The 27,730-nt window shown below is 55.0% G+C and overlaps 6 protein-coding genes across 6 annotated transcripts; 2 read left to right on the forward strand and 4 right to left on the reverse strand.

Annotated features, from left to right (window-relative positions):
* Nucleotides 1-639: 639 nt before the first annotated feature.
* On the reverse strand, nucleotides 640-1,206 carry BBK36DRAFT_1127277 (hypothetical protein; the record flags this gene model as incomplete). The annotated part of the gene is made up of 1 exon (XM_024891479.1): nucleotides 640-1,206. The coding sequence occupies one exon, from the start codon at nucleotides 1,204-1,206 to the stop codon at nucleotides 640-642; it is 567 nt and encodes a 188-aa protein (XP_024746499.1).
* A 715-nt stretch (nucleotides 1,207-1,921) lies between these two features.
* On the reverse strand, nucleotides 1,922-5,200 carry BBK36DRAFT_1183139 (SAPS-domain-containing protein; the record flags this gene model as incomplete). The annotated part of the gene is made up of 3 exons (XM_024896339.1): nucleotides 4,488-5,200; nucleotides 2,886-4,415; nucleotides 1,922-2,827 (listed from the first exon to the last, which is right to left on the reverse strand). Exons 1-3 carry the CDS (start codon nucleotides 5,151-5,153, stop codon nucleotides 1,922-1,924), a joined length of 3,102 nt encoding a protein of 1,033 aa, XP_024746500.1. The 5' UTR covers nucleotides 5,154-5,200.
* Nucleotides 5,201-7,222: 2,022 nt separating this feature from the next.
* BBK36DRAFT_1183141 (TFP11-domain-containing protein) lies at nucleotides 7,223-9,580 on the reverse strand (the record flags this gene model as incomplete). The annotated part of the gene is made up of 1 exon (XM_024896340.1): nucleotides 7,223-9,580. One exon carries the CDS (start codon nucleotides 9,578-9,580, stop codon nucleotides 7,223-7,225), a length of 2,358 nt encoding a protein of 785 aa, XP_024746501.1.
* Nucleotides 9,581-11,202: 1,622 nt separating this feature from the next.
* Nucleotides 11,203-13,975, forward strand: BBK36DRAFT_1127656 (ARM repeat-containing protein; the record flags this gene model as incomplete). The annotated part of the gene is made up of 2 exons (XM_024891536.1): nucleotides 11,203-11,262; nucleotides 11,366-13,975. 2 exons carry the CDS (start codon nucleotides 11,203-11,205, stop codon nucleotides 13,973-13,975), a joined length of 2,670 nt encoding a protein of 889 aa, XP_024746502.1.
* Nucleotides 13,976-14,671: 696 nt separating this feature from the next.
* On the reverse strand, nucleotides 14,672-16,117 carry BBK36DRAFT_1171982 (hypothetical protein; the record flags this gene model as incomplete). Its single annotated transcript, XM_024895654.1, has 3 exons — nucleotides 14,672-15,427; nucleotides 15,481-15,747; nucleotides 15,806-16,117. 3 exons carry the CDS (start codon nucleotides 16,115-16,117, stop codon nucleotides 14,672-14,674), a joined length of 1,335 nt encoding a protein of 444 aa, XP_024746503.1.
* A 1,836-nt stretch (nucleotides 16,118-17,953) lies between these two features.
* On the forward strand, nucleotides 17,954-27,682 carry BBK36DRAFT_1162488 (vacuolar protein sorting-associated protein 13; the record flags this gene model as incomplete). The annotated part of the gene is made up of 2 exons (XM_024894446.1): nucleotides 17,954-24,444; nucleotides 24,526-27,682. 2 exons carry the CDS (start codon nucleotides 17,954-17,956, stop codon nucleotides 27,680-27,682), a joined length of 9,648 nt encoding a protein of 3,215 aa, XP_024746504.1.
* Between the last annotated feature and the right edge of the window lie 48 nt (nucleotides 27,683-27,730).

The raw sequence follows: 27,730 nt of genomic DNA on the forward strand, positions 1-27,730 counted from the left end.
GATGCTTCCTCCCTCCATATCGGTGCGTAGAATCGACCATGCGTGTCAATGTAGGAGTGGCTACTTCGTACAGGCCTGATGCTTGCTTGGCGTTTAACTGGACGACATTGTCTGATCGACCACAGGATCTTGAAGGAGGCTGACCATTTGAACGCACCTTCGAATAGCTGCTTCAAGCTTTGGTTGAACACATCTTAAGGTCACCAAGGACCGTGAAGGTAATACCTACCTATACTTGGTGGCGATGCATGTGATGCCCAAACGACTACCTACGTTTTTAAACTGTTGATTCAGTACCACTCAAAGAACGGAATCTCGCAACTCCAAATCAGCAAAAAAACCACTGCCTAGATGTGACCGTGCGTGTCCCTGAGACTCAGAGACAAAAGAGTAAACAGGGTTCAAATCCATTTGTAACTCTGCCTCGTCAACACATTAATCATACACGATCCTTGGAGCTACCGTATATAAGCCCTCCGCCATACAAGTCCTCCATACTCATTCTCATACCCATGATCCTGCTCATCCCATTCGTACACGCATATTTTCATGGCGCGTTCAAACTTCCCATGTCCACCCAGAGACTAAAGACGGTGAGAAACAAAAGTCATTCAAACACTCCAGTCTAAGGTATATAATCTAGTCCTTGAAACCAGCACCGTATTCCGTCCCCACGGTGGCCTCGTCGTCATCATCATCCTCAATGCTCGTCCTCCGCTGCGCCTCCCGGACTTCTACCGCCCGCTCAGGCTCGTCATCCCTCTCTTCCGTCGCGGGGCCTTCGCCTTCGCCCTTCTGCTCGTCCTTGCTCTCTCCGCTCTTGTCTTTATCCGCCCGCGAGCCAAAGGGCCACAGGCCGCTCAAACCACGGCTACTTTCCCTTGGCGGGTGAACGGCAAGAGGCTTCAGCACCGCGTTGTCTTCGTCCTGCCCCTCTCCACTCTTTTCCTCCTCTGCCATGGCAAAGTCCCCAAATTCCTCCTCGTCGTCAGAGTCATCATCCTCCAAACCGCTTCTCTTGCCAACAACGCCTCTCCACCATGCTCCACGGCCCAGGTTGTTCGACATGTCATCGTCCAAGTCATCGTCCAAGTCACCCTCGCCGTCGCCAAAGGGGTCTTCGAGGTTGTCGTCATCATCGTCATCGTGGTCATCGTGAACTGTGGCCGACGAGGCCTCTGCAGCTTGGTTGTTCTTCTGATGCATCGCCAACCGCGCCGCGAGCTGCAGCCGAGCTCTAGAGGGCGGAATGTTCAGCGGCGGCGGCGGTGGTGGAGGAGGCGGGATGGACGGCGGAGCCATGGATCCCTGTTTCTGCACGTCAGTCAGAGATCGGAACTAAGCCCTCGTGATCAGCACAGAGGGCTTCCCGAAACGAAGCAAGGAATGCAGGGGAATAGGGGGGCGAGGGAAGAGGAAGAGGAAGAGGGAAAACAAGGGAAATGGAAATGAGCGTTGGCTGTTGATCAAAGTCCCTAAGGCTGACAAATGGTGCATGATAACATCTGCTCTCCCTCCCTGCGTTTTGGTTGCGCTATTCTCCTCAAACAATGCTGCGAAACAATGACATCTTCCGAAAATCGCGTCCCCTGGCTTTCTTGTTCTTCTTTCAATGCGCTATCCACAAAACAAACAGGCTGTCATCTGACTTCGCCGCATCTTATCCACATGGTCCAACGAAAAGGAAAAGAAAACAAAATGCCTCAACGCCCATTCGTATATAATGCATCCTTCACGTTCCCTCCGCGCTTGCCAGCAGTCTGGCGAGATATTCCAGCTCAATGATGTACCTCTCGGGAGCTCCATTGTTCGGGCCCGAGGGCCGTGGCGCAGCAGGGGCTCCAGGTGTCTCTTTGGTATCATCGTCGTCATGATGGGGACCCGACAAGGCGCCAGTTGAAGCTGCAGATTGTCCCTCCTCCTAAGAGAAATCCAGCCTTCTATTCGTGCCCTGGCCTGGGTCCCGCCTCTGAATCCATCCCCCTTCCTCAATCACCATGATGTCCTGACCCGGTTCATCCAGGTCAGCATCTGCTTCCAAACCGGCCATTGCGTCTGGAGAGCCCGCTCTGATCGGTTCAGGAGACATCATGATGACATCCTCGGGTGTGTATGTCATGCCCATTGTCGCCTCAGGAGACTCGTTGCCATGCTCATCGGAAGAATCAAAACTCACCTCAGAATTCACTTCCTCTTCGTCACCGTCACCCTCATCCTCGTCTTCGTCGCTACTGCTTCCAAATCCAGACATCAGAGTGCCCGCGCTGATCGCAAAAGGACCGATTCCGTTTCCGTCTCCTTCGTTCATCTCCATGCCGCCATTGAGGCCAGCCTCTGCCAGGGCGTTTGATGCGCTGGCCGAGTTTCCAAGGCCCGACAATCCGATGCCACCCAATCCACTGCCGCCCAGGCTGACTCGATGTCCCATAGCCACCTCAGGTCGGACGCCACCCAGAATGGCATTGTCTCGCTCTCTCGTTTCCGCAAGAGCGCCCTCGACATAGTTGATCCAGTCTTGGCTCATAACCTTGTCCAGGACCGTCTCTGACAGGAGCTCCGGGGGGTGGCGTTCGGTGAACTTGACAACTTCCTCGGCAATGAGCGTGAGGTGGCCCATGTATCCCATACGCGTCTTAGTCTTGGCCTGAGATTCGTCACTAGCCTGCTGGCCCTTGATAATGGCGGTGGTGATGTCGGCAGCCTCGAAGAGTGAAACGGCCAATGTCGGGTTGTAGCCCCGGTCCATCGGACCATTGAACACTTGCTGTACAATATCATACACGACGTTGTGGAGGAAGTTGTTCCACGGGTATGCGAAAAAGAAGGACTGTCTGATGTTAGAGGCGGGCTAGGAGAACCTGGTTTGATGCAAAGACCACACTTACCAAAATCGCTGGAACGACGCGATACTCGACAAACTGCATCTTGAGATAGTCTCCTACAACAGCTTCGCCCGTATCGCTCGTAGGCTCTCCAGAATTCTCCCCAGATGCGGCAAGGATGGGTTCAGGACCCTGGGGCGGTGTGAATGAGCCATCGCGAGGCGGCTCTTGGACACCAGAGTCAGGCGCGAGAGGAGCTGAGAAGAGAGGGGCCGGGGTATCTTCAGGATGGGGGGATAGGCCACGAGACTTGTCAACTTCGTCGGGAACCAGCTCGCCAGCGGCAGAGGTGGCCTCTTGCGGAGCGCTGGGCGCAGATGCGCTCTTCATCGTGTCGTCATCCCTGGGCAGCGGTGAGGGCTGCAGCCCAGGCTTTTGAGCTTCGGGGTGGGATGAAGAATCAGTTGCAGATGGTTCCGCGACGGCTGCATCAGCTGCTCCAGGAGTCTCTATTATGATGGGCCCTGAGAGAACAGTCGAAAGGGACTGAGACTCGTGCTCCTCTGCAGCAGCCTTGACCTGTTCCTCGCTAACAGTAGGGTTCTCTATCTCGGCTTGAGCCAGGTCGGCAGCCTTCTGCTTGGTGGGCGAAAGAGGCGCAACAACAAGATCGGGTTCTTCAAAGCGCTGCTCGTTGATGCTGGCCGTGGCCACTGCCAACCGAGGAGAGCTCAGCGGCTCGTCGACGAATTCCTCCTCGTCCTTTTCGAGGAAAGAAGATGAAGACGGGTGTGCGGCGATGTCGTCCTCGGCCTTGACAAACTCGTGGGAGGTGTCCTCGTTCATCTCACTGGTAGGCTCAACCTCTTCAAAGCCATCGTCGTCGGCATTAGTGACTTCGAGGCGGCGAACCTCCTCCTGGTGGGCGGGGTGGGGAATTCGCATCGTCAAATCATCGGCAGATCCGTCCTCGTCGCGGGGCGAGAGCTTGCCCTCGGCTCGGAGGCGCTGTCGCTCAAGGTCGCGGTGTGCAATCAGCTGCTCGGAGCCGGGTTCGTTGAGCAAGCCCATGTTACTGCAGTGCAGCAGCTCCGCCATGAGCTCGCAGGTCTTGAACCTGTCGAATCCGAGAGGCTCAAGCTTCTCGTTGAACGTCGAGTTGACGCTCTGCTTCTTGGACGGCTCGTTCATGATGAGATTCATGAAGTTGGGCACGTTTTGGGCAAACAGGCGCAATAGAGTACCAAGGTAGATCGGGTCCCGACTGGAGGGCGTGGTGTTGGCTTCCGTTCCGACGTCGGGATCGTAGTCCGAGTTGTTTTTCCGAATCACCTCGATGATGATGCCGACGCCAACAGTCAAGGGATTGCCGCCACCGAGCATATAGCCGATGAGCTGCTCGACACAGGGTTTCGAGACAAGCTGACGAGTGAGCTCGTTAGGGCCGATGCACTGCTGCTCATTCTGCGAGGCGTTGGCGGAGATGGTAATGATGGCCTTGATGAAGTCGCTCGCGGCCGTCTGCACAACCCAGCTGTGCTCAGGGCCGAGGAAGGAGAGGAGAGTTGGAATAATGTCCTTGGAATACAACCACTGTAAATGGTTAGAATAGACGAAGCGAAATCAAGCAAGCCTGAGAGATGTCCCAAAAGGGGCATAACCAACCTCAACCACGCCTTGTCCGCCTTCTGTGCGATCAAGGGCGATGATTTTAAGCAGCAGATCCATAATCATGGGGCACTCGACGTGCCTCAGCATGTCCGGGATGACGTTGGGCAAGCTCCAGAGCAGTTCCATCATCTCCTCCGTCTTCTTCTCAAAGAGCGATTCGTTGACCTTGGTAAAGTAGCTCGCCTGAAGAGGGTCGAGCGGCGCGGGTCGAGAGAGGAAGTTCCAAAAGTCACGGATGAGCTGCCGGTTCTCGACGAGGGCCTCGTATATGGACCATGTATCGGAGCTCAGTACCTCGCAGGCAACGTGAGCATAGCGATTGCGCTTCTTGTCCAGCTCGTCATCGTTCTCGCCGGGATCGGTAGCGCGCGACGAAGCGCGAGGGCGCGAGAAGGGCAGCAGACGGCCCTTGGTCTTGATGTCATCATCGGCAGGCTCCTCAGCACCCTCAACAGCCTCAAGCTTGGGGGCAATGGTATACTCGAGCAGCTTCTCGAGCACCTTGTCCTCGCGCAGGAACTCAATGAGCTTGGAGTTATGCTGCTTGAGCTCCTGTATCAGATCGGCCTCTTCGAGAAGCTCTTCGAGGGTGAAGTCGGGCTTGTCGAGGATAGTGTCGATGGTCGAGATGTTGGCGTAGCCGCCAAACCTCCAGAACATGGTGGCGGATCGATGCTACCGCGCCGGGCGAATGATGATCGCCGGCGAAGGAGCAGATGGAGGCGTGGGGGGGAGGGATGAAGAAGGGAGGGCTTGAGGCCGGCGAAACAGGGTGGTCGAGCTCCAAATACCAGCGACAGGCTCAGCAGTGGTCGATTGGAAGCTGCGGTTAGAAACTGTGGCCACGTCAACTGGGGGGGGCCAGCGGCAAGGATGAGCGCCAAAGAAAGGCCTGTCTGTCCCGAGACCGGACGAGAAAAGAAGAAATATGAAGGGGAAGACGTAATAGAGATGGAAGGAAGAGAAAGAGAGAGAGAAAAGAGACCGGGGAGGCCAGCCGATTAGATAAGATGCAGATGCAGATGGTCAGAAACAGCGTCCCGTCAGAGGCAGTCACAGGAACCGGCGGGCGAGTGAATCAGAAGCAGGCGAGCCGGGAAATTGCCGCTGCTGCTGCTGCTGCTTGCTGGTCGTCCGGCCCTCGCAGATGCTCGCAGGCGGTCGTCGCACGTCGGACTCTGGCAAAGGCCTCGAGAAGGCAAAACGCTGTGCGGGTGCGGGTTGCAAGTGGGAGGGCGGTGGAGGGGGTTTGGCCTGGTTGGGATCAGATTGAGTCGCTGTGGGGAGGCTGCCGCGATAAAAGAGGGTTGAGACTCGCGCCTTGTCTTATCTCATCCAGGTACGCAGTACTTTGCGTGCAAGTCGCTGCCGGGTGCTGCCGGTCACAGCTGCGGCGAGAGTGCAGTGGAGTTCTGCAGCTGCGGTTACCGAGCGAGTACCTGCGTTGGGCCCCAAAAAATGTACCTTGCAACATTTATCGACAGGCACGCGCAATGCCTTGACAGAAACACCAGACAGCAGGGCAAACGGCGACAAGCAATGCCTCAGGCAGGATACGCTACAATCCCTACAGCTACAGCTCTCGAAGATCCCTACCTACTTGCCTGCCACCCAAGTAAACACCTCGAGTGACTGTAATATGTAGTGTGCATGTATGTATGACATGAAAGGCCGCGCAGCAGGTCACCGTACATGGAGCAGAGGAGCCTGAGAAAGTGGCCAAAGCCCGATCAGGGGGGCCCTGTCGTCAGTGATCCATCCATGACGCTGCATGCCAGCACGGAACACACATACAGGCGAACCGAGGCCGGACACTTGCTGTACATACGAGTATCATTGAGTACCTAGTATACAAACGATGCGAACGACTGCGGAAGGCTCGCGCAATCCTCCGTACAGCAGCACTGTCTCGGCTGTTGGCAGCATATATTGTATGTTGTATAGCCGTCGGTTCATGTTGTCGTAACCAAGGCACAGTAAGAAGAGATGTACAGCAGCACATTTCAAGCATCACAACCTGCATATGGCTCTCAGCACATCATCTTTCCACGACCCGAGTGAACAGGAGCACCCATCTGCCCATTCGTCTGCAGCCTCATGAACTTGGCAAGCTTTCACTTCAGCATCCTCCCGGTGGCACCTTGCTCTACCAAATTGGGTCATTCCCCGGTGCAGGGTAGCCACATGCCTCGAGCTGTTACACAACGTCCCGATGGACTCAGATGCCATGAGGGTCTCTTCATCTAGGTAGCACACGACGAACGTAGCAATGACAAAGAAAGAGTAAATCGTGACAATAACCAATCTTCATAATGGCCCCTCGTGCATTGCGATGGTGATGATTCAAGCCATGGGTCCACCACGGTGAATATACCGTAGCATACAGGCATTAAGCTCCAATGGCCGCAGGCTCCAGATAGTATCAGCTCCCTGAGACTCGTGCCACCTGGTTATCGTGCCAGATTGTAGGGTAAAGTGTCTCCTTGTGTCAAGTAAGGTAGTAAGACTCGTCTTTATTTCCAACATACGCGGACTCCTTCATAAATACACTCTCATCTTCTCGTCTCCCTTGTCCATTCAAGCCAGGTTTTTGTCTAGATAGGTAGCTCCAAAGGCCAATTTACCCAGGCAAGCCAGGGGTAACACAAATGCCAATAGCCGGCACCCCAATGTACTGAAGAGAAGAAGACGAAAATAAATCTGACAATACCATACGCTATGCCGTTTCGTTAAACCATATTCACAAGGTGCAGTCCTCTGTCGAGTTCCACCCGTACTGCCTTGATCTCTGCCATGTCCTTCAGCAGCACACCTCGCCACCAGCTGTACCAATCTGCCACCTCCGCAAGGTCCGCTTCGTCAAGTGCAAGCCATTCTTGTAATCTGCTGCTCCACATTGGGAACATGTCCTGAACCAGAACCTCTGCCAGGACGGCATCGCCAAGGACCTGATTCCACTTCAAGATGCCAACCAGAACGGGGAGATACAGTTCTTGTTCTGCTGGGTCGACGCGGAAGTTGGTCCGCAGATACTTGCCCATCGATGGCAATACGTGCGACATGATGAGCGGCCGCCACTGGTCTCCCAAGACGTCTTTCCATTGCATCAGCCCAGGAACAACCCCCCTCTCAAACTCCCAAGCGTCGATGAGGTGCCTAAACTTCCTCCTGACATCGGCAACGAGACCAGTGCCCTTTGGATCCAGATGATAGGGAGGAAGGTACTGTAGCCAAGGAAACAGCCAAGTGTGTGGGAGATGGTGGCTTTGCCGCTTCTTCTTGGGGTTCCAGTCGGAAACGGCCGTTTCCAGCTTCCGGGCCACATTGTCCATCAACTGCGCCCGGACAAATGGTGGGAGCAGATCTTTCCAGCTTTCCATGATGTTAAGCATTGGCGTGGGATTCAACGGATCCCATGAGCGGACTGCTGTCAGTACTCGAGGTAGCCAGTTCTTGTACATCATGGTCTCGTAGGGCGTAGTGGCCTTGTGGTGTGTTCGGTAAACGCCATCGTCCATGCCCGCGGAAGAGTTCCATTTGTTCATGGACTGATTGGCATTTGCAGATTTGTTGAAAAGACCCGACAGCTTCTGCAGGTCCGATGCGAATCGAGACGGTTCCGTCATTGGGTCCCAGTCGGCGCTGCGTAGAAAAGGATGTATAGCGGCTACCGCGATGTCAGCGATGGCATCGCTCGCTGACCCGGCGTCAACAGCTGTCTGGAGAGCACTCATGACCTGCTCCCACTCCGTCGCGTCAACAAGCTGCTCAGACACAACGTTGGCAAACGTTTTAAGTCTCTCGAAATCGGACCGCAGATCTTCAATCTCTTGCTCCCTCTGCTTGAGCTCCAGATTCACCCACGTCTTGCGTGACTCTAGGCTCCTCCACTCTTCCGAGAAAGCTAGCAAGTCTGTCTGCGCGCGTTGGGCCAGCTTTCTCGCCTCAATCAGTTCGGCCGATTCAGGCACACCGGATGACGGCGTCATGATGCCGCTCGTCGACGTAAGCAGCTTGCCTCCAGGGCCGGTCATGTCGAGAATGGGGGCAAAAGCCTCCGGAATGTTTAAGCCGGGTGCCTTCTTCTTGATTTCATCGGCCGTAAGATACTTCGTCCTCTGCCGCATTGGGGTACTTCCCGTACTGCTGTAGGCCACGGCTCCTCGGGCCTTCTTCTTGGCTTTCCTGCGCTCCTTTTCTTCCTCTTCCGAGTCGACAACCTCCTCGCCTCGTAGCCGCGCCTGTCTCTTCTCCTCCTGGCGCTCCTGCTCTGTTTTTTCCTTTACGGCGCCGAGACCTATGCCCTGGGGTCGAAGGTTGGCTTCGATGATGATGTTTCGTCCTTCGCCCTCCTTGCCAAGACCCTTGCCCTCAACGTAGCCCATCTTGGCCATCATTCGCGCACCAAACGACTTGGTGTTGATTTTGCCTTTCGAGCTGAAAGCGCTTACTTGAGGCTTATTTCGCGGAGTTTCGTCGCCATTCTTCGTCTCCTTCAGTACGGGCTCCGTGGCAGACGAGGGAACGAAGCCACCGCCGAGGACGCCGCCGGAGCTGAAATTTGTCTTGAAGGATGGCTGTGTGTTCGACTCCTTCGGCGCATTCGATTTGCGGAATCGTTCGCCAGCTGTGAAGCGCAATTGCTGGGCCGCGTTACCGAGTCCGAGTCCAGCGGGTCTGTCGCCATCCTCCTCATCGTCGTCGTCTTCGTCTTCGTCCTCATCACGACTATTCATTCCAATGCCCAAAGGCCGTGGTTCGTCTTCCGATTCGCTGCTCGCATCTTGCCCAGCGCCCTCGGCAGCAGTCGATACAAAGCTGACGCCTTTGCTCCTCAGTGTCTTTCTCTTCCAGCGCGCGTTGGGATTGTCGTCGTCGCTATCGGAGCCAAAGATGCCCAGTGCGGCCTTCTCTTTGCTGTTTCCACCGACACGCCTCTTCTTGCGGGGATTGAAGTCCCCAAAGTCGTTGTCGTCGCCATCGAGCCCAGGAACGGTAGGATCATCGGAATCCGACTCGGACGACGAGTAGTCGGCGGCAGTCTTGGCGTTGAGGGGGAAGAAGGACGGATGCGAAGAACCCTCCATGTTGCGACCGTATGGGAAATGTCAGGATAATCACCACAATCGCTGAGGCCGCTCCATCTGCCCAGATAGAAAAGTTCTGGCTGCTCCTTCGAGCGATGACAAGCTGCGGATGAGTGGAGCCTTGCCGGAGCGAGGCTGCCTCTGAAATTGTTTGACGCCAAGGACCGTTGGAGCTTCGGGGATTCTATCTTATCTGCACGTGATCTGTATCTTGGCCATGGTGGGGTAACAAGGCGGTGAAGCAGCTGTCACTGAGGTGACATTTACACGTGCTTGGCGACGTCGTGTGAATTGACACCTGCTGCTGCTGCTCCCTTGCGTCATCGGCTAGCCGCTGGTCTCTCTGCTAGATGGTCGTGAGAGTGCATTGCGATCATGCCGGCTACTACTGTTGTGATTTCGCAGTGCCCAGGAGCTTGATGGATAGGCACGTCTCGGGGTTTGTCCTGCCGCGGGGTTGATCTGGGGACATGGGGGGCGTTTGCGCAAAATGTGTAAGTTGGTGGTGCCTGGCGCTCCCTTATGTGCTTGTTTATTCAGGGACCTTGCAGGTGCTCTGCTGAGTCTACTGTGGTATTTGGGGAGATATAGTAGAGTAGAGAATTTCCCTTGAGATGAGGAACCAGGACATAGGAAACGACCAGACAAACAATGTGAAGCGAGTCCTGAAAACAAAGCAGAGCCCGAGGCACCCAGACCATCCATTCAATTTGTTTCTTGTATCGTGCACCACCTCCTCTGGTGATTTGCACCAAGCTCAGAAGAGCCCTGCCAGGCCCGGCTGCTGATTGGTTCCATCAGGTGATGGGTGGGATTTGTTGACTTTTTGCGGCCTCGCGGTGATTGGCTGGGCTCGACTGTTGATGCTGTGGGCAACCTGGAACCCTCCGCGGATGAGCCATAGCTCAGCACCAACCAGAAGCACAAGACAGCGTCAGTTCCTGTCTTTCTGCATCCACGGCGGGCATCACGAGATCTGGTATCGCGGCCTGCTATTTTCTTCCTCTTGTCGCGCTGCCGCCATTCGCATCCCAGCATCTTCACCCAGACACACCGAAACTCCTCGAACGAGCACATCGCAGCTCACACCGACCCTGACCGAGGCATCGCCGTCCCGCGTCGCTGTGCATCTATCCCGTCTTTTCACATTTTTTTTTATACAAGCACAGGCACAGACTGGCGCAGGGCCCGCCGAGAGGCATCGCCGCATTCTTGCCAATCCTGATCCCGGTCATTCAGCTCGGCGAAGGCAGGGTAACTGACACTTGCGGCCGCGATCCCCGGCACTGGCCGTTGGCAGAAAAAGTACAAAGTAGCCTCCTGGGCATTTCCGCTTAAACTGTCTGCTCCCTGACGACCTCACCCGAACGTGTTCTTGTTCCCTTCTTTCCATCGTCTGTGGTATGTCGACGTCTCGTCTCCCCGTCTTCCGTTGTGTCTAGCCTCATGCCGCCGCGAGGCCCATTCGCACAATGGAGTCGCGACGGCGTCACCACCCGTTCAAGAAGCTCATCCGCAGAATCGTCCATCTAATTGATGACCGGTCAGCAGATACCTCGGAGCCGAAGCATTCCCAGACCCCGTCCGCGTTTAGATACCTCTCTCGCCCCTCTCTCGCCGCCATGGCCGACCAAGAGGAGGACTTCAGCTCCTTGCCGCTGCCCGACCGCTTTTCACACAAGGTACGAATCACTTCTCTGCGAAACATCACGTCTGCGCCGATATGGTCTGCCCGTCACGGCTCCTTCTCTTTTTGGCTGACATACATCTCCTCTCGATCTCTAGAACTGGAAAGTACGCAAGCAGGCCTATGAAGATGTTGCTAAGCAGTTTGCCAAATCACCGGACGAGTCCGACCCTTGCTTCCGACCCTTTCTCAACGACCCGGGCCTGTGGAAGTCTGCCGTGGCCGACTCCAACGTGGCCGCCCAGCAAGAAGCCATCGCTGCCCTGTGCGAGTTCCTCAAATATGGCGGACGAGACTGTGCCCTGCGTACACGGGGCGTTGCCATTAGCCCCATAGTCGAAAAGTGTCTCTCTTCAACGCGGCCGGCCATCAAGCAAAACTCTCTCGAAGCTTTGCTGCTTTTCATCGAGCTGGATACGGCAGCCCCCGTTGTCGAAGAGGTGCTGCCCGGCCTTGGCAACAAAGTGCCCAAGAACGTCGCTGCTACACTCAACGCTCTGACCCAGATCGTCCACAACTACGGCTGCAAGATTGTCGACCCAAAGCCGATCCTCAAGGCCCTGCCCAAGGCTTTTGGCGCTGCTGATAAAAATGTGCGTGCGGAAGCCACTGGTCTTGCGGTGGAGCTCTACAGGTGGCTGCGCGAGGCCATGAAGCCCATGTTCTGGGGAGACTTGAAACCTACACAGCAGACAGATCTGGAGGCGCAGTTCGAAAAGGTCAAGGCCGAGGGCACTCCGAAACAAGAGCGGTTGCTGCGTAGCCAGCAAGAGCAAGCCGAGTCCGGCGGCGGCGGCGGTGAGGACGGCGAAGAGGGTGAAGAGGAAGAGGCGGACGAGCCGGCAGAAATCGACGCCTTCGCCTTGGCCGAGCCCGAAGATGTGCTGAAGAAGGTGCCGCCCAATTTCAGCGAGCTTCTCGCCTCGTCCAAGTGGAAAGATCGTAAAGAGGCTGTCGAAGGGCTGTATGCAGTGCTTAACGTTCCTCGTATCAAGGATGGCGACTTCAACGAAATCACCCGGGGTCTCGCCAAGTGCATGAAGGATGCCAACGTTGCTGTTGTGACCCAGGCGGCCCAGTGCATCGAAGTGCTGGCAAAGGGTCTGCGGCAAGCGTTTGGCAAGCATCGTGCTACCGTCATGCAGCCCATTATGGAACGACTAAAAGAGAAGAAAGCTACGGTTGCTGACGCCTTGGGCGCAGCCCTTGATGCCACCTTTGAGGCGACGTCGTTATCCGACTGTCTTGAGGACATCTTTGCTTTCCTCGGCAACAAAAACCCACAGGTCAAGGAGGGTACCATGAAATTTCTCATTCGCTGTCTGCGGACCACGCGCGAGGTTCCCACCAAGCCCGAGATTGCGCAGATATGCGAGGCTGGAAAGAAGCTGCTGTCGGAATCGAGCCCGGCCTTGCGAGATGGCGGTGCCGAGATTCTGGGAACCATCATGAAGATCATTGGCGAGCGTGCCATGACGCCCAACCTGGAGGGCCTGGACGACATTCGAAAGACCAAGATCAAAGAGTTCTTCGAGACGGCCGAGGTCAAGGCCAAGGAGAAGCCCAAGCCCGTCCCGAAGCCAGCGCCAGCGGCGGCGCCAAAGAAGGTCGTCGGAGCCAAGAAGCCAGCGGCGGGTGTCAAGAGACCGGCGGCTGCTGCACCGGCCGAGGCACCTCCCGCGACCAAGGTTGCAGGAAGCAAGCTGGGTCTACCCAAGACTGGTGGACTCAAGGCTCCTCAAAAGCGGACCGTGGGTGCTTCTTCCGGGGCTTCGTCGCCTCGCCGGTCCGGCCCAATCATGCCGGAGGAGGACCCTCTGCCACCAACACCACAGCCAAAGGCGGCGGCGCCCTCGCGTGGCCTGACAGGGCGCTCCCTGGCCAAACCCGTTTCGGCTCCGGTGCAGATGCCCTCGGAATCCCCTCCTCCTTCAAGTGGCCTTACTGCCATCGAGAGGGCCGAGCTGGAAGAGCTTCGTACTGCCAATGATCGCCTGACTCGACATATCGATGACTTGCGGCAGGAGCGCAGCAAGTTTACGTCGGAAATCCAAGAGCTCAAGAACCAGAATGCCAGTCTCATCGAGGACCACACCCGGGATGTGTTGAGTATCAAGGCCAAGGAGACTCAACTGGTCCGGGCTCGGAGTGATGCAGAGGCTGCAGAGCAAACCAACGAAAGACTACGGCGTGAGCTGGATCGCCTCAAGAAGGCGCTTAGCCGTGCTGAAAGCCTGAACGCCTCTGCTGGTAAGTTGAAAGAGTCCCGTTTCGTATGTCTTGAGATTCGCGCTGACATGCGATCACTTATCACAGGCATCACATCGCCGACGTTCGAGGACGCGCCCATGTACCGAGACCATATGGCTGCCCCAAGCGCACGTAATAGGATGAGCTTTGCCAGCAGTATGTCCGAAGAGAGGGAGAACGGCGATGCTCCCTATCCGCGAAACAAGTTCAGCCCGGAGCTGCGTTATGCAGGCAGCACTGGCTCCTCTGGGCGTGGATCGCCTGCCCGAGGATTTAGGAACATTGCGGCGCATGACGACGGCAGCGATTCAACAATGACGTCGGCCAGAGAGCGCCCCGTGTCGTCAATGCCGCAGTCGGGCTCCAACGGAGCCGAGAGCTGGAGGCGAGCAGCTGAGGTGACAAGCCAGTTGAAAGCCCGAATTGAACAGATGAAGGTATGGAGTATTACTCCGTGAACCTCCCTAATGCCTCGATCTCTGTACTAACGAGGGTAAAAGGCCAAGCAAGCATTTGCCAGACCTTAGAGGGGGAAGAAGTAACGAATTGACGAGTACGATTACCAAAGCATAATGTCCGAGCTTCTCTATACGTCTACGATGGCCTACGATTTTGGTGAACCGGACAGCATCTCTATCAGCTCTTGCTACGTGGCTTGACCTGACGAGGTCTTGTGTGCATTTTTAGGCGTTGGAATTACACCCATACCCCCCTTGTCCCCTCTTCCGCTTTTATGTTGACAAAGATTGGTTGGTAGAATGAGAGAGAGAAGGTATTACCGCAGATATAACCGCCGTTGGAAGTCGAGTTATTATATGAGTTTGGGAACCGCTTTTATAAGGGGATGGCTCAACTGAAGGTGGAATGGAAGCTAACTTACATACTACTTACGCCTATGGGATGAAAATGGGTGATGACCTTTGTCTGGGCAGTTACCCCTTACTTAGTTTTCTTACTGCCTACTAATACCAGACGTGCTCAGTTGTGATTAGTTCTTGTACTGGTCTTCAGTTGATGACTCAGTTTTTATTTCCGCACTGCCATATGTTTGCGACGGACGTGTTGCAATAAGATACATGAGGCTAACTAATGGCTATGCATACATTATATGATATTGACGCTCCCTTCTCTCCTTGTTGACATGTCTTCCCCTCTTAGTCAGACTTTTTCTTGTCTTGGCCAGACTTGTCATCTTTGGTCTTGTCATCTTTAGGCTTGTCATCTTTGGGCTTGTCGCCCTCCTTGGCTTCGCCCTTTTCGCCGTCTTGGGAGTCGTCCTCTTTCTCGTCCTTCTTCTCCTTGTCTGAGCCCTCATCTCCGTCATCTTTCCCTTCTTCCTGACCCTCCTGACCCTCCTCATTGTTGTCATCCTCCTTCTCATCCTTCTTCTTGTCCTTGCCCTCCCCATCCTCATCATTCTTCTTGCCCTTAGCGGCGTCATCCTTGCCTCCCTTCTTCTGCGTCTTCTGCTTCTTCTTCGCCTCTTCCTCTTCCTTGGCCTTCTGTTCCTTCTCCTTTCGAACTCTCTCCTTCTCCTCGTCCTCTATCTTCTTCCAGTTCGTGTGGGTATCTGCCAGTCCCGGCTGAGTCAACTTCGCCTCCATGCTCTCCTTTCTCAGGGCCCCCTTCTGCGTGATCTTGGCCCGTCCGACGAGCGAGATGAAGATGGCGAGGCCGACCATGGCGGTCAGCAGGAAGCGGTACTTTGCGTACCATGTCGGCGCCCAGCCCAAGCGCGTGGCCTTGGCATCGGCGTAGTAGAGGGCGACGAAGGCGCCGAATTGGGCCGTCAGGGCGTACTCGATGGGCATGAGGAGCGTGGGCCAGGCGGCGACGGAGGCGGCGAGGCCGATGCCGTAGCGGAAGCGGGTGCGGTCGTGCTGGGGCTTCTTCTCTGCGTACTCGAGGCCCTGCAGAAGGTTAGCATAGTCGAATCGCAGAGGTCATGGCATGTCTGTCATACCCAGTGAATGGCTCCGAGGAAAGAAATAATGACGGCGCCGTAGCCGAGCTGTAATGGCTCGATCAGGTCGAGGAGGTACTGCGCCGTTCCGTGTTCTAGGAAGATGGTATTGTAGAACTTGTTACCCGAGGGGATCTCGGTGTTCAGATTGACGGCCAGAAAAACGGTCGAAAGAGAGGTAGCGAGATACGGCAGTGTTCCAGTAAGACCGAGGATGTGAGATTCTCGAGGGACTGTGTCCAGGCGGAAGGTATCCTTGACCATATCCTGTGAAGTTTTCTTTAGCCCAGCGAACGACAGATAAGTGGCTTTCGCTTGTACGTACGACATCCTGCTGCAGACTCGAGTTCATGTTGTGAGTGTCTTTTGTGGTGTCCCCCTCAGGCTCCAGGACACTTCGAACGCTACTAGTTGTGGAAACGTCTGGTCTGGGTTCGAGCTTCCGAACGGCTGGACTGTCCTTGTCTTTGTCGCTCGGCGGTTTTGGAGGGCCATTGGAAGAGCTGGTGAAGCGAATAGCATTTCTCGTCGCGTCTATTCGGTACAATGGCTGTCGGATTGGTGATGGCGGTTTGAGGCCGGCGAGTCTCGCGCCAAATGCCCTCTCCGAAGCTCGAAGGAGCGAAGACCTGAACATGGTTGCTTTGCGATCTCGAATTTCAGTATTACTTTGGTGATGGAAAAGGTGAGAGAGTCGAACTGCAGTGGTACAAGTTGGGAGAAAGTGAAGCTACATCCCACTAAATGAGTGCCCTCAAGCTTCCTTTTGTCGGTTACGTGTAATATGGAGAATGCGACCGGTTTCTGTGGTGCTCCAGCTCGGCACGGCTATTCGGATTCATAGTTATGGGATAGCTTCAGTAGCTCTATCATGCAATTTACTGCAAAACCCACGATAAAACAGTTGGGTATCACATAATAATGGGTGCGATCATCGCGGGAGCTCAGAGGCAGTGATGCTATGATGACATCCTTTGAAGACGATGGCCAATGACGTAATGGCCACGCGCATTGAAGCGTGGGACGGGACTCGGGAGAGGCTGCGAGGAGTCGGTTTGAGTGGCTGTGTTTGGATTTAGCGGACAAAGTTGATATGGAGATTTTAGTTGGAGAAGACGTATCAGAAACGGGGCTTTTGGGACAGAGATGGAGATGCTATGGGGATTGTAGTGATGGTGATGCTGTGTTTTCGTGTAATGATATCTTATATCCTATGTCCTACCTTACTTGTGATTGCTGCCTCTCTATACGAAGGTTACCCTCACAGGGCTATGCGAGTAACGGCTTCCCCCTGGTAGCATCGAGCCTCTAAGCGAGTCCCCATTCCATCTGATCTCTTGCATGGCAAACCAACGCCCAACTGATGCACCTGTTGCGCGCATAAGCCAGCACTTGTGCAGGTTAGATGGCGGTTTGCCCCGGACTCTGGACAGCTTTGTGGCCAAAACAGGAAATCAGCCACCTGCTGTCCGGCTTACACAGAAATTGGATCGGACAGCACAGTACGAAGTATGAGATACAGGACATCCAGGTACCGGCTGCAGCGTCTCTCCGGACAGGAAGAGAACTACTCAATCAAGGGCTACTCTATGGAGTACTTGTACGATAAACCGTTAGCTGCTTTGCTTGCCCTTGTTCTCGAGTTGTTCACGCCAAAGCTGCGATTCAACTTGAGGCACTTGGACAGCACTTCGATTGGAACTTGGCCCAGGTCGCGATGGTGGGGCAGTCCCTTACGTCATCCCATTCCGTCATTGAGCCTGATTTGCTCTTGGCCAGGCACTTCCACTTGCAGCCGCCGCTATGGGTTGCAGGGGCTGCTTAGCAGGCCGAGCGCTGAGGGTGGCAGCCTTGCAGCGCTGTAGCGGGCCTGTAGGTGAGCTCGAGGGCGCTGCAGCTGCTGCGATCATCGTGATGGATAGGTTGATCCTGCCGTGGAGCTGAGTAACTGCCCACCTCTTGGTGTTTACCTTGCCTTACCTTACCTCTACCCTCTCGTATCTGTCTCTCTCTGCCCTGGCCCGAAGACTCCTCATCACCACTTCACACCAAATCCACAGCAGCGGCATCAACCACAGAAGTCACACGAATCGCCGTCCACCTGCCATCACCTCGAGGTTTGATACTTCTTCCGCCCTGCCCCTCCTCAGTCGGGCTGCCACGCAGCGACGCACTCCGCACTGGTTCGCAGCTCCAGCCAACCATTGAAACCCCAGTTCGCGCCCAATCTCCCCACCTCGAGCCGTGATTTTCACCACTTCGACAGCCATTCAATTCCTAACCCTAGAGATCACTTTCTCCTTGGCTCTCGAACCGCTGGAACAGAGAAACAGCTGATCGCGACCCTCGGCCGGCGAGCACTGCTTGTGCACAGCCCAGATCCCGCCAATGTCCCGCCGATAGATCCTCGACCGACAGACTCTCTCCAACCTCCGTTTCCCCCAGCCCGGGTTACGGCACCACAACCGCAAACATGTTGGAAGGACTCGTCGCCGGCCTGCTCAATCGCTTCCTGGGCATGTACGTCAAGAACTTCGATCCCACGCAGCTCAAGGTTGGCATCTGGTCGGGCGACGTTAAGCTCCGCAATCTCGAGCTGCGCCGGGAAGCCCTCGACCAGCTCAAGCTGCCCATCAACGTCATCGAGGGCCACCTTGGCGAGCTCACGCTGGTCATTCCCTGGTCCAACATCCGCGGCGCTCCCGTCAAGGTCTTCATTCAAGATGTCTACCTGCTCGCGAGTCCCAGGGAAGAGGCTGAATACGACGAGGAGGAGGAAAAGCGCAGGCAGCAGAGGCTAAAGATGGAGAAGCTGGAGAGCGCCGAGCTGATCAAGGAACGGAACAAGGCCGGCATGAGCCCCGAGGAGCAGAAGAAGAACCAGAGCTTCGCCCAGAGCCTGGCCACCAAGATCACCGACAATCTGCAAATCACCGTCAAGAACATCCACATCCGCTACGAAGACTCCATCTCTGCCCCGGGCCACCCCTTCGCTCTGGGCGTCACGCTCGAGGAGTTCAGCGCCGTCAGTGCCGATGGTCACTGGACGCCCACCTTCGTCCAGGAGTCGTCGACCGTCACACACAAGCTCGCGACCTTGGGCTCGTTGGCTGTGTACTGGAACACGGATTCGGAGCTTTTCAGTAGTGGCCGCGAAGCTCCCAATGCCTCCCAAGAAACGATGTCTCACGACGAAATGGTTGACAGGTTTAGGAGCATGCTTGAAAATATCCACGATCCTGACTCGAGCAATCAGTTCATTTTGAGGCCCGTCAGCGGGCAGGCAAAGATTGAGCTGGACAAGTCTGGCGACATTCATGCGCCCAAGTTCAAGGCCACGCTCCTCTTCGACGAGATTGGTGTTGTGCTGGATGACGACCAGTATCGCGATGCCCTGATGATGGTCGACCTTTTCCACTACTTCATTCGCCATCAAGAGTACAAAGGGCTCAAGCCCAAGGGAGTCACTCCGAAAGAGGATCCGCGCGCCTGGCTGCAGTTTGCAGGAAACGCCATCCTGAGTAAGATTCACGACAGGAATCGCAGGTGGTCATGGGACTACTTCAGAGAGCGTCGTGATGACCGCAGGCGGTACATCGACCTCTTCAAGAAGAAGAAGCAAGGGCTGCAGCTCGAGCCCGACGAAGCCAGCGACCTCGACAAGCTTGAGTTCAAACTGAGCTACGAGGACCTGAGATTTTGGCGATCGTTGGCCCGGAACCAGCTGAAGAAGGAGAATGCTGCCGCCCTCAGCAGACAGCCTCAACAACCGCAGCAGCAAGGCTGGGTTGCGTGGATGTGGGGTTCCAAGCCGACAGGAACCATCCAGGAAAACGAAGAAAACACGCAGATGACGGAAGAGCAGCGAAAGGAGCTCTACGAGATGATTGATTGGGACGAAAAGACTGCGCTCGCGGAATCCGTGGACGTTCCCCGCGAGGCCGTCAACATGTGCATCGAGGCGGCGCTCGGCGCCGGCAGCTTCACCCTCAAGAAGAGCCCGCACCACAACTCCATGGACCTCCTGAGCCTGCACTTCGACGTTTTCAAAGCCAAGGCTCTGCAGCGGAAAGATTCGGTGCTGGCTAGTGTCAGCCTTGGCGGCCTGCGCGTCAATGATGGAACAACCCCCGACTCTCTGTATCCGGAGATTGTTCGAGTCAAGGATGCCCAGACACGAAAGCCAATCTCCCTCGAGGAGCTGGAGACCACCGACGAAGAGCCATTCTTCGAGTTTGAGATTGAGCAGAACCCTCTCGAACGCGAAGGAGACATTGCCGTCGTCGGTAAGCTGAAGCCTCTCGAGGTTGTTTGGAACCCCAACTTCGTCGTTGGAGTTGTCGACTTTTTCCGGCCTCCTGAGAGGCACATGGAGTCTATCGCAGCTCTGATGGAGACTGCCGGTGCCACCGTCGAGGGCATCCGAGAACAGACGCGGGTAGGCTTGGAGTTTGCGCTCGAAGAGCACAAGACGATCAACGCCGAGCTGGATCTGCAGGCACCGCTTATTATTGTCCCCGTCAGCATCACCAGCAAGCAATCCACTTGTCTCGTTGTGGACGCAGGTCACATGCATGTGAACAGCCAGCTGGTAGATGAAGAGACATTGAAGGAGATCCAATCGAAGCAGCGCCAGTCCTACAGCGAAGAGGACTTCAAGCGCCTAGAGTCTGCCATGTACGACAGGTTCATCGTCAAGTTCACCTCGACTCAAGTCCTGATTGGGCCCTCGATTGAGGAAACCAAGGCTCAGCTCACCACGAAATCTGGCGGATCTCGGCTCCATGTAGTGGAGGAGATCAATGTCGATTTCGTGGTGGAAATGTCAATTCTGCCCAAGGCACCTAATCTCACCAAGTTCAAGGTCTCTGGCCACTTGCCCATGTTGCATGCCACTGTATCGGATGCCAAGTACAAGAATCTGATGCAGATTATCGACGTCGCCATACCAAGGTTTAATCACCAGGACGAGCAAACGGCAACGACTCCTGCGGCTGCTCAAGAAAGGCCTTCTTCACGCCATTCCTCGCGACCGCGACTCCTCAGCAATGCTTCCAGCCGGTCGGCGCTCAAGACGACGCGCGACCGCCGACAGTCCGCCTTCCCATTCCTCCAGTCTTCCACCGCCATCATCTTGGAGGACATTGATGACGACGACGATGATTTCGAGGATGCGGAAGACGGAAATCATGGCGACCAGGTCAAGATGCAGCAGCGCAGTTTCGAGTTCAACTTCAAGGTGGACACTCTGAAGGGCTCGCTCTATCGAAGCGACCCGAATCGGTCGGCGCCCGATGTTCTTCTCGTGGAGCTGGTTGCGGAACGCTTTGATCTCTCTTTCTACACTCGACTCTATGACATGGCAGCCGAGGTGTCCCTTGGGTCAGTCACCGTGGATGACTTTGTGGACAATCCCCCTGCCGAGTTCAAGTCGATTGTGTCGTCCGGAGACCGAGATGACCTCCAAGCTGGAAGAAGCCTTGTTCACGTCAAGTTCGTCAGGGTGAATCGCCAGTCACCTGAGTTCATGCCTGTGTACGAGGGAGTCGAAACCAACATAACCACCACCATATCTACCATTAACCTAGTGGTCACTCGAAAGACTCTACTCACACTGCTCGACTTTATCCTCGTCACCTTTACAAACAATAACGGCGACGGGCAGTCGGGTCAGGCGAGTCCCGCTCAAATCGACGATGTTGCTGACGATGATGTCGCAGTTGAGGGCGTCGTTATACAGGAGCCGAAGCAGAACGTAAATGCCGCTGGCTCAATCCGCGTCAAGGTTGAATTGAAGAGTATTCGGCTCATTCTAAACAACGACGGCATCAAACTGGCAACACTTTCTTTCAACCAGGGTGATGCCGGCATATTCCTTAGGGGTCAGACGATGCGCATTTCCGCCAAACTCGGCGACCTGTCTCTTATCGACGATGTAAACTTGGGCGTTTCAGAGGAATCACATCTTCGGAAGCTTGTGACCATCCAAGGCGACGACCTTGCTGACTTCCGCTATGAAACCTTCGACCCTGAGAACCCCCAGGCGTACCCTGGATATGACAGCTCGATATTCCTTCGTGCAGGATCCGTGAAGGTCAACTTTGTGGAGGAACCGTTCCGCAAAATCATCGATTTCTTAGTCAAATTTGGAAAGATGCAGGCACTGTACAACGCTGCACGCCAAGTCGCTCTGAACAGAGCCAACCAAATCCAACAGAGCCCCAGCAAAATCAAGTTTGATGTCGTCGTCAATACGCCCATCGTCGTCTTTCCGCGGGCCGTGACCCCTGGCCGGCCCCAGCGCGATCTCATCACAGCTTACCTTGGTGAGATCTATGCACAGAACAAGTTCGTCCCTCTCGATGACAGCAACAGTGCAGCCGTCGCGATGAAGGTCTCTGCAGGAATCCGGAATATTCGTCTCACCTCGGACTTTCATTATGCTGGTAACAAATCCGAAGAGTTGGAGATGATCGACCACGTCGACCTTGGATTCCACATTACCCATGCTGAACATACCGACGGCGCGAAGCGACCGGAGACTGAGATCGAAGGAACCGTGTCCGACATCAAGCTTCACTTGACTCAGCACCAACTCAAATTCTTAATGGAGATTTCGAGATCAGTCCCCGCTGCCTTCGCCGGAGATGGCGATGCGAACGCGGATGCCGAACGGTCAGTTGATGACCAGACTCTGGAGCGTGCTAAAGCTGCGCCTTCGGACGATGAATCCAGTGGCAATGAGCAACCGTTGACTAGTCTTGGCCCCGAACTTGGCTCGCTTTCTAACGCGTGGACCAAGCTGGATTTCGTCTTTAACGTGAATACCGTAGGCCTCGAGCTCATCATGGCCCCCGAGGACGGCCCAGTTAATGATGTGGCCGCCTGCAGTCTCTCGCGCTTTTCTCTTGACGATACACGAGTCAAGACGAGGATGATGTCTGACGGCTCAGTAGAAGCCGAGGTCCTGGTTCGCTCGTTTACGATCTACGACAGCCGCCCCAGGGAGACAAACAAGTATCGCCGAATCATGACATCTTCCAACAAAGAAGCGCAGCAGCTAATGGCCAGCGTGACAATGTCTGGCGGCAAAGAACGCAACGTCATTGCTATGGCTACTATTGACAGCCCTCGCGTCATTTTTGCTCTGGATTATCTTTTCGCTATCCAGAAATTTGCCGTCGAAGGGTTGACAGTGGAGGAAGCCAGTCCGCTGGATACCGAGAGCATTCTGAGTTCTCCCGAGGAATCGGACACGGAATCGATGCAAGTTTCTTACTCGCAGCGGCCATCCATCAGCTCTCCACGGCCTAGTATCTCTGCAGCAGATGCCTCGCTGGAGACCCAACAACAGCAGCCGGCCGCAACCCCTATGAACATCTCTTTCCGAGTCAACCTCGTGGATGCTCAGGTCATCTTGATCGCCAATCCGCTCAGCTCCAGCTCAGAAGCAATCGTCCTTGGAATCCGCCAGGTTCTTCTCTCCCAGCAACATGCCCTCACGTTTCAGATTTCGCAGATTGGCATGTTCTTATGCAGGATGGACAAGTTTGAGACTTCTCGACTGAGGATCATTGACGATTTCTCAATTCAAATGAGCATGAATACCCCACAGCCAAACTCGACCGACATCAATATCGAGATTGAGCCACTCATTCTGAGGCTCTCACTAAGAGACATCCTGCTTGCGCTTCAGATCATTGGAAGAGCTGGAGAGTTATCTGGAGCTGAGCCGAAGGGGCCAAAAGAATCGGCTGCCGACCAAAAGGCAAAACAGCTGCGATCGAAGACCAGGCACAGGGCGTCCAGCGGGCGTGGTGGTGCTTCGACAACCGCGAAGAGCAGCCATAGGACGAAGACAATCGACACTTCAGCAAGTTCGAGGGTGGTGGCAACTACTCAGAAACCCTCTGGACCCCCAAGGAACGAAAATGTGTCTGCTACCATAGATGGCGTCCGCATCGTACTGATTGGCGACCTCCATGAACTGCCAATCCTCGACATTGGAATTAAGAGCTTCACAGCGGTTGCCGAAAATTGGACGTCGAATTTGAAAGCCGAGGCGGCTGTTGACATGTATTCCAACGTGTACAACTTTTCCAAATCGAGCTGGGAGCCCCTGTTGGAGCCCTGGCAAGTTGGCCTTGGAGTGGCCAAGGACCCGGTTTCCGGCCTTCTCTCTGTCGATGTGGTGTCGAAGAAGACGTTTGATATCACAATCACAACGGCAACGATCGCGCTTGCTTCCAAGTCCTTCGACTTCTTGACGACCACTGAGAATGTACTCGACAAGCCCCGAGGCGTGGAAGCTCCATACAGAATCCGAAACTACACTGGTTTCAATGCCATTATCGAATCCAGGAGCCCTACCAGCTCGGAACCACTCACAGTGCATCTCGAAGATGGCCAGGAAGCTCCCTGGAGCTTTGAGCATTGGGAAAAGATGCGTGAGAGTATCCTTGCGGAGACGCAGCCGACCGACGTAGGCATCAAACTCGAGGCGAGTGGGTTTGATCCCATCAAGAATGTCCGGTTGAACCGCGAGGGCGAGTTCTTGTACAGCCTTCGACCCAAGACTGACAATGTCTTGCATAAACTCTGTGTGGAAGTGAGCTTGGGTGCAGACAACGTCAAATATGTCACTCTTCGATCCCCGCTTGTCGTCGAGAACGCGACGCAAATCCCCGTTGAGCTCGGTATCTACGATGCACAGGAGGGCCATTTGCTCAAGATTGAGAAGATTGCCCCCGGGGAGTCTCGGCCTGCGCCGGTTGGAGCTGTGTATGAGAAGAGGGTACTTGTGAGGCCAGACAGCGGCTTTGGCTACCAGTGGAGTGCAGAGCAGCTTTGGTGGAAGGACTTGCTGAAGCGCCCGACAAGGCAGCTGGTTTGCAAGGGAGATGGCGATGACCCCTTTTACTTCCAGGCACATGCATCGTTCAACAACGTCAATCCGATAACGAGGTGAGCGCATTCTTTCGTCTATGCTCCCCGTGTTTTTCGTTAGTACACGTAGAGCGACAATAACTGACATTTTCTCTCTAGGATTTATCCGTACATGAAGATCAAGCTGTCTGCGCCAGTTACGCTGGAAAATCTGCTCCCGTATGATTTCAAATACAGAATCTACGACAAGAACACAAAGAAGGACTGGTCGAACTTCCTTCGCAAGGGCGGTGTCAGCCCCGTTCATGTTGTTGAGCTCTCCCATCTGCTCCTGCTCAACATTGACATGCAAGACACCGTCTTCAAGCCCAGCGACTTTGCGATCATCAACTCTGGTACAAACGAGGATTTCCGCAAGGAGTCTCGCATCGTAGTCAAGGATGATCAAGGCCTTTCTCTCCACCTCAGCCTCCACTACCACAAGGTTCCCAACAGCGGTGGTGCCTTCAAAGTTACGGTGTATAGCCCGTACGTCATCCTCAACAAGACGGGGTTGGATCTCACGGTCAGGGCCAAGAGCTTCCTTCAGCAAGCGAAGTCGGCGGCTGGCCAGTTCCCCCTCATAGATACCTCGAATAGCAACCGACCAAAGGCGCTGCCATTCATGTTTTCGTTTGGCAATGACGACAATCGCAACCGAGCTCTGCTCAAGGTGGCGGATTCCGAATGGAGCAAGCCTCAGAGTTTTGATGCGATTGGCAGCACGTCCGAGGTGGTTCTCACCTCGAGCTCCAACAGAAACAAAGAGATTCACCTGGGCATCACCATCAAATCCGGAGATGGAAAGTACAAGATGACCAAGGTCGTGACGCTCGCCCCGCGCTTTGTGCTCAAGAACAAGCTCGATGAAGAGATTCTCATTCGGGAATCCAGCTCGTCGGGCTACATGACACTGGAGCCTGGCGCGCTACAGCCGCTTCATTTCATGCAGAACTCTGCGGTCAAGCAGCTGTGCCTTTGCTTCCCTGGGATGAACAACCAGTGGACTTCTCCCTTCAACATTGCGGACATAGGAACGACTCATGTCAAGATTGCCAAGGCGGGCCAGCGTCAACGCCTCATCCGGGTGGAGATCCTTCTCGAGGACTCGACCATTTTCTTGCACTTCAGCTTCGAGACCAAGAACTGGCCGTTCTCCATGCGGAACGAGAGCGACACCGAGTTCACCTTCTACCAGGCGAACCCCAACGTCGAAGAGGACGATGTGGAGGACCGAAGCGGCTGGAAGCCTATCCGATACCGTCTGCCACCTAGAAGCATCATGCCGTACGCATGGGACTTCCCAGCTGCTAAGTTCCGCGAGGTGGTCATTGCGACGGCTGGCAAGGAGCGGCACGTCAAGCTGGCGGAGATTGGCAACCAGTTCCCCATGAAGTTCACGAGCCCCAACGGCACGCAGAAGATTATCGACATCAATGTTGCCGCGGATGGTCCCACGCAGACTCTTATCCTGAGCAATTTCCGCCCGAGCCAGAGTCTGTACAGGCAGAAAACCCTGTCCAGAACAAACACTGGACCAGAAGCTTTCGAGGTCAAAAACCAAGACACGGATGCGAAATTTGTCGCCCAGCTCAAGTTATCCGGTATTGGCATTTCCTTCATCAACGCTCAGCTGAAAGAGCTTGCATACGTCACGTTCCGGGATGTGCAGCTGCGCTTCCTCGACTCGCCAGTGGTCCAGACGGTATCGTTGGCCATCAAATGGATACAGATTGACAACCAGCTGTATGGAGGACTGTTTCCCATGGTCCTCTATCCGAGTGTGGTGCCGCAAAAGGCGCAAGAAATCGAAGCTCACCCCTCGCTACACGCCATGGTCAGTCGAGTGAAGGATGACTCGTACGGTGTGTTGTACATCAAATATGCAAGCATCCTGCTGCAGCAGATGACGGTTGACCTCGATGAAGACTTTGTGTTTGCTGTGCTGGAGTTTTCGAACGTTCCCGGCGCAAGCTGGAGCTCGGTAGATGAGGAGGGCAAACTTTGCGACGAGGATCTGGATATTCCGGAACCGACTCATGAAGAGTCTGGGCAAGACATCTACTTTGAGGTTCTCAACATCCAGCCGATGCAGATAGACCTCAGCTTCATGCGGACAGAGCGTATCAACGCGGAGGACAAGACGTCAACCCACAACCCGCTCATGTTCTTCCTGAACGTGATGACGATGGCCATCGGAAACGTCAATGATGCACCGGTGCGGTTCAATGCCCTGATACTCGAAAATGTTCGAGTATCGACGCAGGTCCTAATCCAGAACATCTCCAACCACTACAGCCAAGAGGTCATGTACCAGATCCACAAGATCCTGGGATCTGCCGATTTCCTGGGCAATCCCGTGGGGCTGTTCAACAACATCTCGTCCGGCGTCAACGACATATTTTACGAGCCGTACCAGGGCCTGATCCTCTCCGATCGGCCAGAGGAATTCGGCATGGGCATTGCAAAGGGTGCCGCGTCTTTCGCCAAGAAGACTGTCTTCGGATTCTCCGACAGCTTCTCCAAGTTCACCGGCAGCCTTAGCAAGGGTCTCGCCGCGGCGTCCATGGACAAGCAATTCCAAGACCGGCGACGTATCACCAGGGCGAGGAACCGACCGAAACACGCCCTGTACGGTGTGGCGGCTGGTGCCAACAGTCTGTTCACCAGTGTAGCGTCTGGCGTCGGCGGTCTGGCACTCAAGCCTCTCGAAGGCGCCGAGCAGGGAGGTGCTCTGGGCTTCTTCAAGGGTGTCGGCAAGGGTGTGCTGGGTCTGGCAACCAAGCCGGCAGTAGGCATCCTGGACATGGCCAGCAACGTCAGCGAGGGCATCCGCAACACGACAACAGTCTTTGACGGAGCTGAGCTGGATCGCGCCCGATACCCTCGCTTTGTGCCCAATGATGGCATTGTGCGGCCTTACAATCCCAGAGAAGCCCTTGGGCAGTACTGGCTGAAGCAGGTGGACAATGGGCGATACTTTGACGAGCAGTACATTGGCCATCTCGAGCTGCCCAAGGAGGACATGGTCGTCATGGTCACCTTTGCACGCATCCTGTTGATTCGATCACGGCGACTGACTAGTGAATGGGACGTGCCCCTGAAGGATGTGCAAACGATTGCAAAGGAGCGTACGGGCATCAGCCTGTCATTGAGAGATGGAGCGAATGGGCCGTTTATCCCCGTGGGAGAGGGCAGTGAGAGGACCTTCCTTTACAAGATGCTTGGTGTGGCTGTTGAAGAGTTCAATCGGAGGTTCAGGGGAGGTGAACGATGATTGGTGCATTCTTGCATTGTTTTAGTAGTATTTGTTATGTGATAGCAT

This window comes from Trichoderma citrinoviride, assembly GCF_003025115.1.
Source record: "Trichoderma citrinoviride strain TUCIM 6016 unplaced genomic scaffold BBK36scaffold_14, whole genome shotgun sequence".
Lineage (NCBI taxonomy): Eukaryota > Fungi > Ascomycota > Sordariomycetes > Hypocreales > Hypocreaceae > Trichoderma > Trichoderma citrinoviride.